General features: G+C 38.3%; 1 protein-coding gene across 2 annotated transcripts in view; it reads right to left on the bottom strand.

Annotated features, from left to right (window-relative positions):
• MACROD2 (mono-ADP ribosylhydrolase 2) overlaps positions 1-18,891 on the bottom strand; it is a 1,969,440-nt gene that overhangs the window by 182,918 nt on the left and 1,767,631 nt on the right. For both annotated transcript variants that reach the window (XM_068566158.1, XM_068566159.1), the window contains exon 9: positions 14,150-14,231. In XM_068566158.1, the coding sequence (XP_068422259.1) occupies positions 14,150-14,231 (82 nt within the window). The remainder of the gene's footprint in view (positions 1-14,149; positions 14,232-18,891) is intronic.

Genomic DNA, 18,891 nt, shown 5'->3' with positions numbered 1-18,891 from the left:
AGTCAGTTCCTTATAATATATCTCTTTCCATATACATATTATTGGTTCTGTTGCTATGAAGAATCTTGATTAGTATACCAGGTTGAAGCATTTTAAATTCATCCTGAGAACTAAGCAACTTTAAGCAGGGGAATGACATACCACCTTTCGAGCGATAACATGTTTTCATGAGAGAAATTTACTAAAAAAAAAAATGCCTTAATATTTTGGTATTTGTGTTAAAATCGAGCAAGAGTACTTTGGTCCACAAAGTACCTAAAGTGCCATTACTTACTAATGAAATCCACTTTAGTTCAACATTATTCTATATAATGTGCTCACCTGAGCCATATTTATGCAACACGTTTCTAGCAAGAATTTTTTTTCGAACAAAAGCAGGAACCAAAAGACAATGTATAAAAGAAGATGGTAGCCTATGGGAATGGGGAGTCATGCCACTCAAAATTGGGAAGCAGTTAAGAGATGGATGGAGCATGGGCAGAGACCTGCCCTTTTTAAAAGTTCTTCAAACAACATACTTCTTCATTAGAGGACAAAAATAAAAGGCTCTCAGCCAGGGGCTTCCCTGGTGGCGCAGTGGTTAAGAATCTGCCTGCCAATGCAGGGGACATGGGTTTGAGCCCTGGGTCAGGAAGATCCCACATGCACAGGAGCAACTAAGCCCACGCACCCCAACTACTTAGCCTGAGCTCTAGAGCCCGCGAGCCACAACTACTGAAGCCCGCACGCCTAGAGTCCGTGCTCTGCAACAAGAGAAGCCACTGCAATGAGAAGCCCGTGCACCACAACGAAGAGAAGCCCCTGCTCCCTGCAACTGGAGAAAGCCCGCATGCAGCAAGGAAGACCCAACACAGCCAAAAATAAATTAAAAAAAAAAAAAAAAAAAAAGGTTCTCAGCGAGATTGATACCATTTCAAAATAGAGAGCAATCCATCAGCTGTTATCGTTCTGTGTGTTCAGAAATGCCAATTCCAGAAAATCCCCTTCCCTTCCTCAGCAGAGACCACCCAGAGACTAAGGCTCCATTTCATCTTAAGGGGCCTCTTTGATGTCAGTTTCAGAATGGATACAATTTTTATCCAGTACATCATTCTCTGTCAGATTATCCTATTGAATTCTGCACAAAAAGTACAAATATGACTAAAGTTCTTATTTTGGTCAAAAACAACTTTGAAAAACAACTAGTTTCCCATGAATAACCAGCTTTCAGTAACACTTAGCTTTTTATACTTCAGAAACTCCTTCATAAGGAAGCATGTAACCTACTTTAACGTCAATCTACTTCATCTTTTATGGGAGACGGAGTTCCTATGAAAGATTGTTGTCTTAAAGATATCTGTCTTCAGAGAAGCAGCTCATTTCTCAGTAACAAATAGTCCCACATTTCTTTGAAAAACAAAGTATACCATGGGTTTTGCAATGGCTTGGGACGTGCCTTACTCCTGTACTTGCCTAGAGTTCCCATCATTAATGCAGTCTTTGGGGGAAGTGAAAAGAATAAAAAACAAACAAACAGACTACAAAACCCCACAGAACTTCAGTCTAAAGTGTGGTCTCTGGACCAGCAGTATCATTATCATCTGATAACTTGTTAGAAATGCAAATTCTTGGGTCCCACTAAAGATCTATTGAATCAGAAATTCTGGGGGAGGGATCAAGCACTCTGTTTTAATCAGCCCTGCAGGTGGTGTTCATGTAAGCTGATCTTAAAAAGTACTATTTGTGCGCTGGAGAGGAGAATCATTGAAAAACAGTAGCTGTCTTGTTTTATATCCAAGCTGAGATAACTTGGATGTCTAACCAATACTGATGCTGGGAAGGGATGCCTACACCACATGGTTGTTGAGAGTAAGAAACAGTTATTCTCTTTGTAAGATATATGTGCTTGAAATCACCCAGTTAGCACGTAGCTGGAGGGCTCGGTTATCATGGTCCACGGCCAGGACCCTTAGATTGGCTGAGGGACATGTACATGGATGGAGACTAGCTCTAGCTTTAAAGAGGCCTGTGGGTTGCATGGAAAAAGGAGTGTGTTACAAAGGAAAAAGTTACCCTCATGGGCTATTAAGGCAGCCTCTCCACTCCCAAGGGGGGACAAAAAACCGACAGGTACTTGAAATAGATCATACAATATCCTCCTCAAAATTTCAGGGACACCCACACATATGGGCAAGTCTGTCAAGCAGAACAATTGAGATGATCTTCTTCTGGCTTTTATTTCATGTGCATCCAAGTCCTCTCTCTTAATGCTTGATTTTCATACCACAGGCTTCTTCTGTACCCCTTATCTTTTAAATAATTCATTATCCAGGGCTTCTAGGAGCAATTTGTATTTGCAGAGAAAAGAAATAGTATTAGCAAAAATAAAGTGCTCCAAGCCTTTTAGGATTTCCATGAAGTAAGGAGGATATGGGAATCCTCATGGCTTCTTGAGAAACTTGACAAAGCAGAAATTCTAAGCAATGAATGACTGATAAAGAGGAATTCCTCAAAGTGAGCATCTTGCCATTACGTTGAAAACTAGGACCCTCTGGACCTAACAAATTGCTAACTCCACTTTATGCAATGTCGTTGAGAGGGTCAGGAGAAAGTTTTTAAAAAGCCAAAATTGTTTTTTCTCCCCTTCCCCCCACCCCAAGCTGGTCCTTGGTCTAGAGGAACACTCAAATCTCATTACTTTATAAATAAATGAATAAATAAAAGGCATTGCTTAGAAAACTGCATGGTTCTGCTGTTCCTGGCTTGGCCAACTAGGTACATGATTGTACCAATTACTGAGATATGGGGTTCAGGAGAGGGAAGATGGGGTGGGGAGGGGAGACTTTGGATTTAGTTTTAGATGTGTTGAGGGGGAGATGCTGAGGGACTCCTGGCTGGAGATGGCCCTGTGCAGTGAGGATACCAGAGAGGGCTGGCAGGAAGAGAATTGGAGGACAGAATGGTCAACAGGATAAAGGCTGCCCAGGCAAGTAAGATAAAGGTTGCAAAAGGTCATGTGGAGTCATGTGATCAAATATGCACTGGTTTCAATAACCACACTCTACCCATTGAAGAGGTTCTCATAACCTCCACAAGGACGGTGGCGGTAGCAGGGTAGAGAGAACTGCATGATTGCTGTGGACTACAGAGTGAATAGCAAGTGAAGGAGACAGACAACTTTTCAAAGACCCATGGCCGAGATCCCACTCCTGGGCATATATCCGGACAAAATTATAATTTGAAAAGATACATGCACCTCAATGATCACAGCAGCACTATTTACAATAGCCAAGACATGGAAACAACCTGAATGTCCATCAACAGATGAATGGATAAAGAAGATGTGGTACATATACACAATGGAATACTACTCAGCCATAAAAAAGAATGAAAATAATACCATTTATAGCAACATGATGGTTTTAGAGATTATCATACGAAGTGAAGTAAGCCAGACAGAGAAAGACAAATACCATATGATATCAGTTACATGTGGATTCTGACATATGACACAAATGAACTTATCTATGAAACAGAAACAGACTCACAGGCATAGAGAACAGACTTGTAGTTGCCAAAGGGGAGGGGCATCAGGGAGGGATGGATTGGGAATTTGGGATTAGCAGATGCAAACTAGTATAGATAGGATGGACAAGCAACAAGGTCCTACTGTATAGCACAGGGAACTATATTCAACATCCTATAATAAACTATAATGGAAAAGAATATGAAAAGGAATATATATATGTATAACTGAATCACTTTGCTGTACAGCAGAAATTAACACAACATTGTAAATCAACTATACTTCAATAAAACAAATTTTAAAAAACTCTATTGTTTATCTTTATTCTTACTTCTGTGACTTATTAGGAATTATTTCATTCATACACTATTCCTCAAAAGTTATCATTACTTTTTCCTGCATTTGCCTCAATGTTTTCAACTACAGGACAGAAACCAGTCTACCCAGGGTGTTCCAAGGGTCTTTCAAAAGCACCTTGTAGGGGTTTTTGTAAAGATGCCTATAGCATCCTCCCTTCTCCCAGCAGCATTTTGTCTTATCTTTTTAAAAATTAATTAATTAATTAATTTTTGGCTGCATTGGGTCTTTGTCGTTGCGTGTGGGCTTTCTCTAGTTGTGGCGAGCAGGGCTCCTCTTTGTTGCGGTGCGCAGTCTTCTCATTGCGGTGGCTTCTCTTGTTGCAGAGCATGGGCTCTGGGCACATGGGCTTCAGTAGTTGTGGCTCCCAGGCTCTAGAGTGCAGGCTCAGTAGTTGTGGTGCACAAACTTAGTTGCTCTGTGGCATGTGGGATCCTCCCAGACCAGGGATCGAACCCATGTCCCCTGCATTGGCAGGTAGATTCTTAATCACTGGAGCCACCAGGGAAGTTCCTTGTCTTATCTTTTATCGGAACTTCCTAATGAGATCAAACTCTGCTTAGTCAAGGCTTGTGTTCCCAGGTCTTTATTTGTTCTGCTGTTTACCAGCATTTGCTACACACACTGCACATTCCCCCCGTTTGAAGAGACAGATTGCTTTCTGTCTATGCCTGCTGCTTGTTCCTGCATTCAGGTTGCTTGGTTACAGCAACACTTCACTGGATTTTCATTGAAGGCAAAAATGTGTTTGTAGCTTTTGAGGCCCATCAAGTGGAAATGGTTAGCACCCATTTCCTAAGAAGGCAATCAACTCATTTATGTCACATTACGGAAAGCACGCCTTGTATAATTCTAACCATCGATGCAATCCAGACATTAAAAGTGTACAAATGAGCACAAAAGTGCCAAGTCCCTGTAAATATTCATAATTAAAGAAAATTTTGAATTCTTTCATTCTGTAGATTTTACTATACACTGAGTGTGCCATTTAAAAATACATGTAAAATTCAGACTGGGTCAACAGCTTTGCTTGTGTTTTATTCCTTATTCAAAGACAACTGATGGATTAGTTTACTGGTGCTGCTATAAAAAGTTTCTACACACTTAGTGCCTTAAAACAACACAAATTTCTTATGTTACAGTTCTGTGGGTCAGAAGTCTGACGTGGATCTAACTGGGCTAAAATCGAGACATCGGCAGGGCTGCATTCCTTTCTGGAGGCTCTGGCGGAGAATCTGTTTCTTCAGCTTTCTAGCTGCTACAGGTCACCCACATTCCTGTTAGCTGTGGCCCCCTTTTCCACAGTCAAAACCAGCAATGCTGCCTCTCTCTGAACATCCTTTCAGTCATGTCTCCCTCTGGCTCTCTGCTTTCTGCTTCCCTCTCCCAGTTTTTACGGATGCTTGCGATTATATTGGCTCACTCAGATAATCCAGGATAACATCCCTATTTTAATATCAGCTAATCAGCAGCTTTAATTCCATCTGCAATCTTATTTCCCCCTTTGCAATGTAACCTAACATATTCACAAATTCTGGGGATGAAGGCATCTTTGCGGGGTGGGAGGTGGTTAAGTCATCTTTCCTCCTACCACATCCAGTAAATCAGGAAGCAGATTGCTTTGCAAAAAAAAATATCTGAGGAGTAGAACTAAGAACATTTCCATTTAGAAATAATGATGTCCTATGGGATCAAGTACATAGGATTAAAATCAAAGTCTTTTGTGAGTATTTGGTTTTCAACTTCATTCTCTTGTATAAAAAGGTTTCTTCTTTGCTTTTTTTTTCAACCTTCATTCTTTCTTCCTTTCATCTCCCCCCTTCCCTTCTTTCTATTCGCTTCTCCCCCCCTTTTATTTTACATTTTCTTTCATCTTTCTTTCGTCTTTACTTCTACCTTTCCTCATGGTTTTGGTTGTAAAAGAATAATATCTAATATCACGAAGACAAATGACAATCTGGGGAACTATTTGCAACGTACGTTTGAAAAGATTAAGAGTTTTGATATACAAGTAGTTCTTATGAATCAATAAGATAAATATGAAATAGTCAATAAAAATGTGCAAAAGATATAATTAGCAATTTCACATAAGACATTTAGAGATATAACACACAACTGAAAAAGCGGATTAGCTATACTAGTAATAAAAGAAATGCACTTTGTTACCCACTAATTAGCTTATTTCATGTATAAAAGCGATAACATGAGAATATACACCATTGGGAAGACGCGGGGGTGGGAAGTAAACTCTTACACACTGCTCATGAGAATGTAAACTCAGTACAATGGACTGTTTGTGCTCCCCTCAAATTCATATGTTGAAATCCCAACCCCCAGTGAGATGGTATTAGGAGGTAAGACTTTGGGAGGTAATTAGGGAGTTAATCCCATTTATGAGGGTGGAGCTCTCATGAATGGGATTAGTGCCCTTATAACAGGGACCTCAGAGAGCTGTCTTTCCACCATGTGAGGATACAATGAGAAAACGACCACCTGCAACTCAGAGGTGGATCCTCACCAGAACCCGACCATGGCCGCACTATGATCTCACAATTCCAGCCTCCAGAACTGTGAGAGATAAACTTTTGTTGTTTATGAGCCTCCTGCTTCTGGTTTTCTGTTGTATTAGCCCGAAAGGACTAAGATACCCAGGTTTCTCAACATGAGGTGTCATTGTTCATATTTTTGACTCTGGGAGTGATGTCCCCTGAGTACATGACACTCACCCATAGGGCCGCAACACAATGGCCGATTTGACAGAAGCATCTTGATTGTGTATGCATTTTGAAAAAGTAATGCCCCTCCTAGAAAAATATTCTAAAAAAATTGTGGATGTGTGCTAATGTTTACCTATAAAGATGTTTTTCTATAAGTGTTATTCATCAACAGGTAGAGAATAATTTGCAATGATAATTTCACAGTTCAACAGTATGGTTTGGGGTAAACACTGGGTCCCTTAAGATTATGTTAGGGAAGAATATATAATGACATGAAAAAATGTTCACAATTTGTGGTATGTGACACACTGCAAGTTATAAGACTGCATTTCTGGTTGTTTTCCTTTTTCATTTTAAAAGATCTGAAGGATAAACAACAAAATCTGATTCATCTCTGAACTGTAGGATAAAAGGTAGTTTGTAATTTTTTCTTTTGGATTCTCTATTTTTTACTACAAATCTGTACCACTATTGTAATAAAAAGTTATATATATATATTTTAAGAAGTTATATATATATATTATAAAAGATGGTCACAATCATTGAAGTACCTCCTTTTAAAATTATAATAAGAAATAATCACGCATATTTTAAAATATATGATCCTTGGTCTAGACACCGCTGTGAATATTCATTTACATTGTTATTCATTCTATTTGGAAATGTCCTATTACTGTGTGTGCACAGGACAAAACTGAAGCATGGAAAGGTTAAACAACAGGCACAAAGTCACACGGTTCTAAGGTGGTTGTCACAGGAACAGAAACCGTTTCTTGTGATAACAAGCCCAGTGGTTTTTCCCCGATAAACAGATGGTTTTGACTATGTACCAAGCTCTTCACTAGTCATTAGTTAGGTTTTTCAGATCTTCACCACCCCTGTCACCAGTGCCTTCAAGCTTGGCCTTCTGACCATTGTGCTGAAACAGCAAGAGTGAAGAAAACCTTAGCAGATCACGGCATCCTGTGCTTCATTAATGCTCTTGGAAAACTGATGACTGGGGAGCAGGTTAGAAGAGGAAGGAAATGTGGATATTCCCTGTGGCTGGAGGCACATTCGCTTGTCAGAAACTCCAGCACTATTACAACAAATTGATAATGTATGACTTTTTTTAGCAGAGAGTCGAGCTTCAAACAATTGTCCACATTTTTGGGATTGCTATGGGAAGAAGCATTGCATAGTAGAAAGGATTTGAGGTCAGAAATACCCAGTTATGTGACTTTGGGCAACTGACTGAGCTTTCTTCAGCCTCTGTTCACTACCATCCCAAGAAAAGCAGATGATGAACCTATGCCATAGGGTTATTATTGGAAGGCCAGTCTCTTAGTGAGGAATGAATTAATCCTTCTTAAATACAGGATCTATCATGTTACTCTCCCATTAAAAGGCTTACTCTTATGCCCAACTGCTTATTACATGGTGATGAGTGTCAACGTTTCTGAGTCAAGGATTCACACATTGAATATAACCATCTTACTTATTTCCCAGATTCTCCCATCTGAACTGCCCTTCTCCCTCAGTGTCACTTACACAACATTTGGCATCACTTCTCTGCTCCTGTTCATCCTTTAAAGCCCAATGCAGTGCCACATTCATCATGAAACTTAGCTTAACCACCCTCGTTCTCATGTGTATTTGCCTCAGAAATCCTGGTATTATGACTATTTCAGTGCTGTACTTAATTATTTGCTGATATTGTCTTCCAGCTGTTCTGTACAATACTTGCCACTTCAGGCATCTTATAAGAACTGTATTTTAAATGCAGCCATGATCAAAGCCTTGGGCACCCAGGAAGCATGTAATACTGATGGTGGATGAGAAAAACTTATAAAATGAGTGAGAAGGGTGATGAAGAAGGGGTAGGGTGAATAGAGTCATCCCTCAGTATCTGAAGGAGATTGGTTCCAGGTATCTTATGCAGATACCAAAACCCAGGGATGCTCAAGTCCTTTGTACAAAGTGGTGTATTATTTGCATATAACCTACGCTTGTCCTCCCATATACTTTAAATCATTCCTAGATTACTGATAATACCTAATACAATGTAAATGCTATGCAAATGCTTAGTACACAGTGAATTCAAGTTTTGCTTTTAGGGACTTTCTAAAACAATTTTTTTTAAAAATATTTTCAATCCATGGTTGGTTGACTCTACAGATATGGAACCTGTGAGTATGAAAGGCTGACTGTACCTTTCTCTTTTTAGCTTTAGAAGAATAGATTCAGGTAAAAATTTTAAAAAATTGTGTCCATTTGTCAGAGGATATAATTTTAGAAAAATATTCTTGGAGAAATATTCTTTCCTTATGATTAAAGGTGAAAAATATATGAAAAGAAGTGCTGTCCCCTCATCTAGATCTGGTAACAATACTTATGATATCTGAAAAAAAAAAAAGACTTTTTACTTGAGACTTCGGTTAAATAGCGTTTCAGCTTAAGGTCATGGTAGCTTTTTACTTACTTTAATAAACATCCAGCACATATTTCAAAATTTTTCAGATTATGGAAGTACAATAGAATATCATAAATGGTCTGTGTTCCCCCCAAATTTACCTTTTCATTGGTGAGACAAGACAGAGGTTAAAAAAGAAATCGTAATATAAAAATCCAATGGAGTTACCTTGCAAGAGTGCATACAATTTAGACAGAAATAAATGACAGAAACACATGGCCAGGAAAATTAATGAAAGATGTATTTGTGTCAATACATGTTAATTCATATTTGGAAGACTATAAGGAGGCCAAAATAACTGGAATCTGATTGAGAAGATTCTTGATTTGTTTTGTTTAGAAAATGATAGGCATGTGTTAAAAGATATGACAATTCTCATCAAAGTATATATTTGGGATTTTCTTTATGGTATTTTATGTCTAAGAAGGAAAAAAGCATGAAACAAAATATGTCTGCATACTCAAAATAAATTAATAACATATCCATCAATATTTGAATAAAGCCTATGCAGTTTAGCCAGCCATTGTGATCTGTTTAAATATTTAAGAGGTTGCCAAGGCAGAACTCTCAAACTTGACTTATGCTTTGACTTGTTCATTCAAATGATTTTGTGTTATGTCCAACAAAGAAAATCTCTATTTAAGGCCAAAAATCATCTCCAATAAAGTTTATAATTTATAAACTTATTTATTATTCCTATATGTATTAATTTTACCTACTACTAATTTAACACTTGTCATACATGTGTTTCTATATGTATGTACCATTTCTCAAGCTCATTTTTAAGGCACTGGATATTTTTGCAACTTTATAAAGTTTATCATTTTATACTGTACTTGAGAAATGCCCCCCAAATATTAGTGGGTCAAATGGCTCATTATCTTGCTGTCTATCAAGAAAACGGGGGAAAATTCAGCCTCTTTTCTATCAGATTTTCTCAAATAGTTTTTGAGTCACAGTCATAAAAACAAATGAAATTATCTGTCTAAAGCAAATCTTCCTAGGCTTATTACAAGGCTTATTACATCTCTGGCTAAAAGTTTTCACCTTTCCTGTGGTTGGAGAATTCTTTGCTGGGTGAGGCTGTCTTGTGCATTATAGGATGTTTAGCCCCATCCCTGGCATCTACCCACTAGTTGCCAGTAGCCCCTCCCTTCCTCCAGTTGTGAGAAACAAAAATGTCTGAAAATGTTCTCTGAAGAGCAAAATCACCTCTAGTCGGGAACCCCTACAGTAAACAGATCTGACTTTCCCTCACGTTGGGGAGGGTGTGGGCTTGGCCATGACATCTTTCAAGTTTCCAGCATCAGGATTCTTTGATATAATCTCAAAGCTGTGAATCTGACAATGTTATTATGAGGAAAATTAACATTCTTAAATTCTGTTAGGACTTAAGACTCCAATAAAAAAAAGACTTCCATATTCAAGATCAGAAATTGTGTTTTTATGTTTTGTTTTCTACATTCAGTGAAAACTACACATGATAAATCCTACACACGGAAAAATCCAAACCTTTTATGTAAAGAACAAAGAGATTTCTGACTTGAATCATATAAACATTGTTTGCTGTAGTCTGTGAAATGACACACTGTAACTATAAATTATTTGCAACCAAAGTGTATGGTAATTCCATAAAGCTGCCACACCAGACTTCCAAATAATATCCCCGGAAGGAAAAAGTCCTATGTGTTTCACCCACAGAAAGATATAAAACAGCTGAAAAAAAACATTGCTGGTTTCTTTCCTCTGAGGTTCCTATTGCATTTCCATCATGGGCCCTATTGCAGGCTAAGTGTGCCCCCCCCAAATTCATGTTGCAGTCCTAACCCTCTGTCCCTCAGAATGTGACTATTTGGAGATAGGGTTTTAAAGAGGTAATGAAGTTAAAATGAGTTCACTGGGGTGAACCCTGATTCAGTATGACTGGTGTCCTTGGAAGAAGAGGAGATTAAGACAAACAGACACACAGAGGGAAGACCACATGAAGACACAGGGCAAAGATGACCATCTACAAGCCAAGGAGAAAGGCCTCAGAATAAACCAACCCAGCTGACACCTTGATTCTGAACTTCTGGTCTCCAGAATTGTGAGAAAATATATTTCATCCAATCTGTGGAACTTTGTTCTGGCAGCCCTGGTAAACTAATACAGGCATTTTCCACATTTTCCATCTTCTCCCATGGTCCTTATTGCTTCCTGGTGCCACTTGCCCACAGATAATAGCACTGCACTACTTGGATAATTTGGATGGAATTTGATTTTGAAATCTATGATAAAGTACCAATTTGACTCATATTAGAAAATGTTTCATGAGGAAATATTCAGATATTAGAGGAAAGAGAAGCATGACAGATTAGAAAAGTGATAGGCATCAGATGAAATTAGGGAGACTTTCTCAATGCTCCAAATGCATCCCAGCCTTCTCTGAAGATGCTCTTATCACTTGTGCAATGACAGATACCATTCTCAATTTTAAAATATAGCCGTTATTTCCTAGCTGTATGTCTCACTTTTCTGAAGTGTGCATCATTTTCCATATCTAAAAAGGAGGGTTGATATGGTGCCATTTTCTTAGAGTTATCATGAAGATTAACTGATTTAGCCCATATATCTGATGGCTGATAGAAAGCAATCCATAGTGTTAGCTATTATTCCTAACATTAATATTAGGTAGTAGTCATGCATGTGTTATATCTTTATTATGATCATTTCTAGACTAACTTTTATTGTTTTCTCATTCATTTTGTCTTAGAGTCTCAATTATGAAATTTAAAGACATGGGATTAAAGTACCCCCAAACACAGAGATTTGGTTTAATATAAAAATGACTTTTTTTTTCTAAACTATGATCATTATTGCATTCGGAAGGGTTAAGAAGACTAGTTAGAGAAACTCTGAAGTCACTCCACGGGGAATATATGGCAAGTCAGAAAAATTATATTTCAATCAAAGATGGTATGGTTATGAATTAACCATAAATTCAAATTATGAACAGATAATGTATATCATCTATATTAGCAGTCACATATTCCATTAGAAGTCACTTTTACTTCAGAGTGCATATTTAGAATTTACAAATGGCTGATGCCTCAGCATTGCAGAAATACTCAACAATATTGGAGGATTTTGACACTTAGTTTAAAAATGTACTTACTATTATAAATATGCAATGGAAATAATTTCATGAGCATGGCATGATTCAAAGCACTGATGTGAAACTGGGGATGATTTTATTATTATTTCACTCGCTTGAGTGCTAAGATACATTTTGGATTTATTTAAAGTAGCAATTCTCAAACAATAATTTATTTGCATAGTTATTAATACATTCTAGACCACTAAAACTGTCCCATTTTTAAAAACTTGTAATATGATTTTTGGCTTTGCATCACTGGAAACACCTGCTGATGGATGGATTTGTTTTAATAGCAATGGATCATACTTATAGAATTATTTTTATAATATGTTAGAGTGAAAACAAGTTTTCATTTTAAGAGGCATACAAATGAATATGATGTCATTATTTCCAAACATATCAGGGAATCCAAAGTTTATAAAATCTTATAAATCATGCTGTGATGCTGACGAGACTTTTGCAACTGCACACCATAGCAAGTTGCATGTTTTACACGAACGGACACTTTCTTTTAAGAATACTTAAAAATGCAGAAATGTAGGCAAAATCTGCTCACTGTGATTATGTAGGAAATAAAGAGAGAGGATGGAAGAAGGAGACTGAAACAGAAAGAAGCCATGAGATTATGGGGAGAAGAATTTATTAAATTCAAGTCATATCAACAACTACTTATTAAATAGCTATTATGTGCTTCACGCTCTGGAAAACACCGAGTTGCTTAAAAAATGAATAAAAGTGAAACAAGGAGGGGAAGGAGGAGAAGGAGGAAAAAGAGAAAAAAGACCACAACCCTGGTCTTCTTTATCATATGGGAGTCTTCTGGATTTATGTTACGTTCCATCTGGGGGAGACTGTAAAATCCCAAATGGAATACACTTAGCAGATTCACCTTTCAATTATAAAATCAGGGAGGACTTCAGATCACCCAGGAGAACTTAGCCCATTTTGATCATTTGCACAGCGTTGAACATCTCCAGCAGTTTTCTGTAGCTGTCCTGTAGCTCTATGTCCTACCCTGATCTGCGGGTGGGTGGGTCATCCTCTCTAGGGGGTGGGGGGCTCCGATAGGCTGCTGAAGAAGGTGACTGGACACTGGCACCCATTATCCACTCCTTCCTACTTGCCAGAGTCACTGGTTACATGAAAGACCACTTCAGATGGACATGAAATCCTCAAAAAAAAAAAATCTCTCTGAAAGGCAGGCACCAGCAATGCTCATGGTAGCTTGAAATTCCCTGGAAGCCATTCTTCATCACGGCTGAGGAAAGTGCTTAGGACACCGGGACTTAAACGGCACCATAAAAATAACAAGGTATTAAATAAGCCTCAGACTTCACAGGCTGGAAGAGGAACAGTGGGGGGCAATATTCAAATGAACCAGGTTCAGCTGATCGCACATTCAGTTGAGGTAAATCAATTTACTCAAGGTTCTTTAAAAACCTGGAGGTTTCTCCTACTTTCTAAAAAGAAATGTGAAATAAGATGAAAGACTACCTTTTTCAGATTGCCCTAGAAAGGACTTTCTCTTCATTGCAATTTGGGCGGAGAAAACTGGGGAGAAGAGGGATGGAATGCAAGAACAGCTTGAATTGTGACTACAAATATAAATGGGCTGCTTACAATTTCCAACACATTTAACACGGTGGGTACAGGCACAGGCCTGGACAACTTACAAGTGTGGGGAAGAAATCACAGGTCATGTAATTTAGGAAATGCCATTTGGTCCAGCCCCTCACTCAAGACATAAACTGACTTCCCCAAGACAACACAATGACCTGGTAAGAGGAAGAGGTCCAGAGCCTAGATTTCTCGTCACCTCCTATAGGTCTTAAAATCTAAGATACAAGTTACCAGGTGTGACTGGTGGATGGAAATCATACTTGTAACAATCTTTAAAAGGCAAAATAAAGTAGTAGAATTATTAAGTGGTGCCCTGGCTTTTTCAACCTCCAATTTCAAAAGAAACAAATTGCTTTACTCACCTGCAGGGAAAAACTCGCTCATTTTCTTTTTGTAGATTTTGAAGTCGACTTCTAGGAAGACACAGAAGATGATCCGATCCACCTAGAGGCAAACAATAGACACTTAAAGTGAAAGGAAATATGGCAAATGCCTTCCCAGAACATGGTCTTGGAACAAAAAACAAACAGAAAACTTCCCACAGATTTTTGGTGCTACACCGCTAACTACATGACAGCACTGAGTGAAGTTCGTGTGTGTGTGTGTGTGTGTGTGTGTGAGAGAGAGAGTGTGAGTGTGTTTGTTTGTGAATGCACTCTTTATGTAAATAAACCCATGGGCAATTTGGTGGAAAGATGTTATATAAATCAAATAAGAAATAATAAATGACAATAAGCTACTTTGCAGCAAGCTATAAATAAGATCTGAGATTCCACCAGGATACCTAGACGTTATGTTCTATTAAACAGCCACATGAGAGGTGTACAGCAGAATAACAATAAAGTATGTCAGTAAATGGAGAGCTCTTTGTCCTACCCTTGTTAGACAAATATATTTATCAAACCTGTTAGTATTTGAACATGGCCTAAAAAGCTTCACGCAGTGTAATTTGCATGCAATCACTTGCTTTTAGCTTTACATACTTGGCAATGCAACAGAAATAAAATATAATTAGTTGACAGTACATGAGGTCAATGTAACTTAAATCTGGTAGGTTATTACTGAGTAAGGAAGTGCCACTTCAAAAGTAAAATGTGTGCACAGTCCCTTTTCTCTGTTTCGAGAGCTTCTGCATGTAAGGAGTTTCTCTGAGACATTCCGAGAGTAATACAGAGAAGAGAGATGGGATACACATAATAGCTCACGGATATCTGATATTAAATCGGTGACTCAATTTTGTGTCTTGAAAACAAACACCCCTTTAGTTCCTTTATTTTAACAATGTACAAAAAGTTAAAAATTACCCCATCCATCAAACTGCAACTGTCAATTGACTAGAACATCAGTAGGAAACGGAAGTGGGGTATGCTGGTGGCAGGACAGGAAAAAACCCAAATGGATGTCATCCACCCAACCCCTCAGCTCTCCCAGCCTGTAGGGGACAGAGTCATGTGAGCCAAGTCCCAAAGTTCCCAGTAGGAGAGAAGATCTGCAGGAGTGGGAGGGGAGAGGATTAGGACACAGGAACCACCAGGGCTCCCTGATGGAAGCTCGGAGATGCGGCTTCCTGATCCCTGCACAAGTCTAGACCCCCCCGCCGGTAGACCACCTCCTGGGCAGTCACTGGACTTCACCAAAAACCATGTAGCGCTACCCCAGTCACTGCCCCATAGGGTGGAGAGAGCACCTGACCTTCCGAAATGGAAGGACTGGGGTGCAAAGAACCCTATTTTCCTTTCCCCGTATTCATTTGAATTTCTGGTGTCCAGCCTTGTCTGCATGGCAGTAACGTTTGCTACAAATGTAAAAACTGTCACCATCAACTTACTCTCAGGTGATCTATAAATTTAGTGGAATAAATGATTATCTGTGCAATGCTGAATGCTCGTCTCCACTATCCTTATGGTGTGTTTATTCCCTGTGGCTAAAGATAAGAATCATAATGTCGAGCAATAGAATCGAGTTACAAAAGGACATACTTGCTTTGATACTGTTATATGAATTTTTAAAGCACAAAGATAAAAGAGTGTAGGGATTCGTTCGTAAGCACTAATGACCATAACATACATAGGAATGTGACACATGAACTTCAAGATGATGATGATTTCTGATAAGGGAGGGAAGGTAAAATGATGGACAGGTAAGACTTTAAATGAATAGTTAATATTTTATTTATTTAGAAAGAAAAAATATTTAGAAAAAATATGGCAAATGGGTAACAACTATTAACTATGGGGGTAGGTACATGGATATCATATTATGTTCTACACTTTCTGTATATATGAAATACATCATAATTAAAAGTCCTAACATTAAAAATAAGACTGTTACTACTCAGCCATAAAAAAAGAATGAAATAATGCAACTTGCAGCAACATGGATGGACATAGAATTATCATACTAAGTGAAGTAAGTCAGAAAGAGAAGAACAAATAGCATATGACATCACTAGTATGTGGAATCTAAAATATGACACAGATGAACTTACCTACGAAACAGAAACTGATTCACAGACATAGAGAAGAGACTTGTGGTTACCAAGGGGGAGGTGGGTGGGGGAGGGATGGATTGGGAGTTTGGGATTAGCAGATGCAAACTAGTATATAAAGAATGGATAAACAACAAGGTCCTACTGTATACCACAGGGAACTATATTCAATATCCTGTGATAAATCCTAATGGAAAAGACTATGATAAAGAATGTATATATATGTATAACTGAATCGCTTTGCTGTACAGCAGAAATTAACACAACATTGTAAATCAACTACACTTCAATAAGATAAGTTAAAAAAATAATAAGATTCTGTGTTAGACATACTCTACTCTCCAGCTGCATTGAACTACTGATAATTTCCAAACACTATAATTATTCTCACTTCTGTGCCTGTGATGGTTGACTTTTTCTCCAGGCTTCAAATGATCATATTATTTCTAAAGCCCCTAATTAAGATCAAAATCAAAACAAGAAAATTTGGTTCAAAGCAGATCTAGGAAGAACAAGCTGGACAGTCTCATTTGTACTCATTTCTCCCTACTTTTACAGTCACTTAATATAAATTATGAGATTTTTTTTAACATCTTCATTGGAGTATAATTGCTTTACAATGTTGTGTTAGTTTCTGCTGTATAACAAAGTGAATCAGCTATATGTACACACATATCCCCATATCCCCTTCCCTCCCACCCTCCCTACCCCACCCCTCTAGATGGTCACAAAGCACTGAGCTGATCTCCCTGTGCTATGCGGCTGCTTCCCACTAGCTATCTATTTTACATTTGGTAGTGTATATATGTCCATGCCACTCTCTCACTTCATCCCAGCTCCCCGTGTCCTCAAGTCAATTCTCTACGTTTGTGTCTTTATTCCTGTCCTGCCCCTAGGTTCTTCAGAACCATTTTCTTTTTTTAAGATTCCATATATATGGGTTAGCATACAGTATTTGTTTTTCTCTTTCTGACTTACTTCACTCTGTATGACAGACTCTAGGTCCATCCACCTCACTACAAATAACTCAGTTTCGTTTCTTTTTACGGCTGAGTAATATTCAATTGTATATATGTGCCACATCTTCTTTATCCATTCATCTGTCAACGGACACTTAGTTTGCTTCCATGTCCTGGCTATTGTAAATAGTGCTTCGATGAACATTGTGGTACATGACTCTTTCAGGATTATGGTTTTCTCAGGGTATATGCCCAGCACTGGGAGTGCTGGGTCATACGGGAGTTCTATTTTTAATTTTTTAAGGAACCTCCATACTGTTCTCCATAGTGGCTCTATCAATTTATATTCCCACCAACTGTGCAAGAGGGTTCCCTTTTCTCCACACCCTCCACACCCAGCGTTTATTGCTCCACACTCAGGGTCCTGTGTTTCTCCTTGGGTTTATCCTGTATGGGACTCGCTGCGCTTCCTGGACTTGGGCAGCTATTTCCTTTCCCATGTTAGGGAAGTTTTCAACTATAATCTCTTCAAATATTTTCTTGGGTCCTTTCTCTCTCTCTCTTCTCCTTCTGGGACCCCTATAATGCGAATGTTGTTGCGTTTAATATTGTCCCAAAGGACTCTTAGGCTGTCTTCATTTCTTTTCATTCTTTCTTCTTTATTCTGTTCTACAGCAGTGAATTCCACCATTCTGTCTTCCAGGTCACTTATCCGTTCTTCTGCCTCAGTTATTCTGCTATTGATTCCTTCTAGTGTAGTTTTCAGTTCAGTTATTGTATCGTTCATCTCTGTTTGTTCTTTAATTCTTCTAGGTCTTTGTTAAACATTTCTTGCATCTTCTCGATCTTTGCCTCCATTGTTTTTCTGAGGTCCTGGATCATCTTCACTATCACTATTCTGAATTCTTTTTCTGGAAGGTTGCCTATCTCCACTTCATTTAGTTGTTTTTCTGGGGTTTTATCTTGTTCCTTCATCTGGTACATAGCCCTCTGCCTTTTCGTCTTGTCTCTCTTTCTGTGAATGTGGTTTTTGTTCCACAGGCTGCAGCATTGTAGTTCTTCTTGCTTCTGCTCCCGTCGTTGTGTTTTCATTGTCATATGTTTTTAGGTATTTTTTGAGTTCCTCTTTGATTTCTTTAGTGATCTCTTGGTTGTTTAGTAGTATATTGTTTAGCCTCCATGTGCTTGTATTTTTTTACAGTTTTTTTCCTGTAATTGATATCCAGTCTCATAGCGTTGTGTTTGGAAAAAATACTTGATATGATTTCAATTTTCTTAAATTTACCAAGGTTTGATTTGTGACCCAAGATATGATCTATCCTGGAGAATGTTCCATGAGCACTTGAGAAGAAAGTGTATTCTGTTGTTTTGGGATGGAATGTCCTATAAATATCAATTAAATCCATCTTGTTTAATGTGTCATTTAAAGCTTCTGTTTCCTTACTTATTTTCATTTTGGATGATCTGTCCATTGGTGAAAGTGGGGTGTTAAAGTCCCCTATTATGATTGTGTTACTGTCGATTTCTCCTTTTATGGCTGTTAGCATTTGACTTTTGTATTGAGGTGCTCCTATGTTAGGTGCATAAATATTTACAGTTGTTATATCTTCTTCTTGGATTGATCCTTTGATCATTATGTAGTGTCCTTCTTTGTCTC

This window comes from Eschrichtius robustus, chromosome 16 (genome assembly GCF_028021215.1).
Source record: "Eschrichtius robustus isolate mEscRob2 chromosome 16, mEscRob2.pri, whole genome shotgun sequence".
Lineage (NCBI taxonomy): Eukaryota > Metazoa > Chordata > Mammalia > Artiodactyla > Eschrichtiidae > Eschrichtius > Eschrichtius robustus.
The sequence above is the reverse complement of the archived record's forward strand: the minus strand, read 5'-3'. Positions and strand labels throughout refer to the sequence as shown.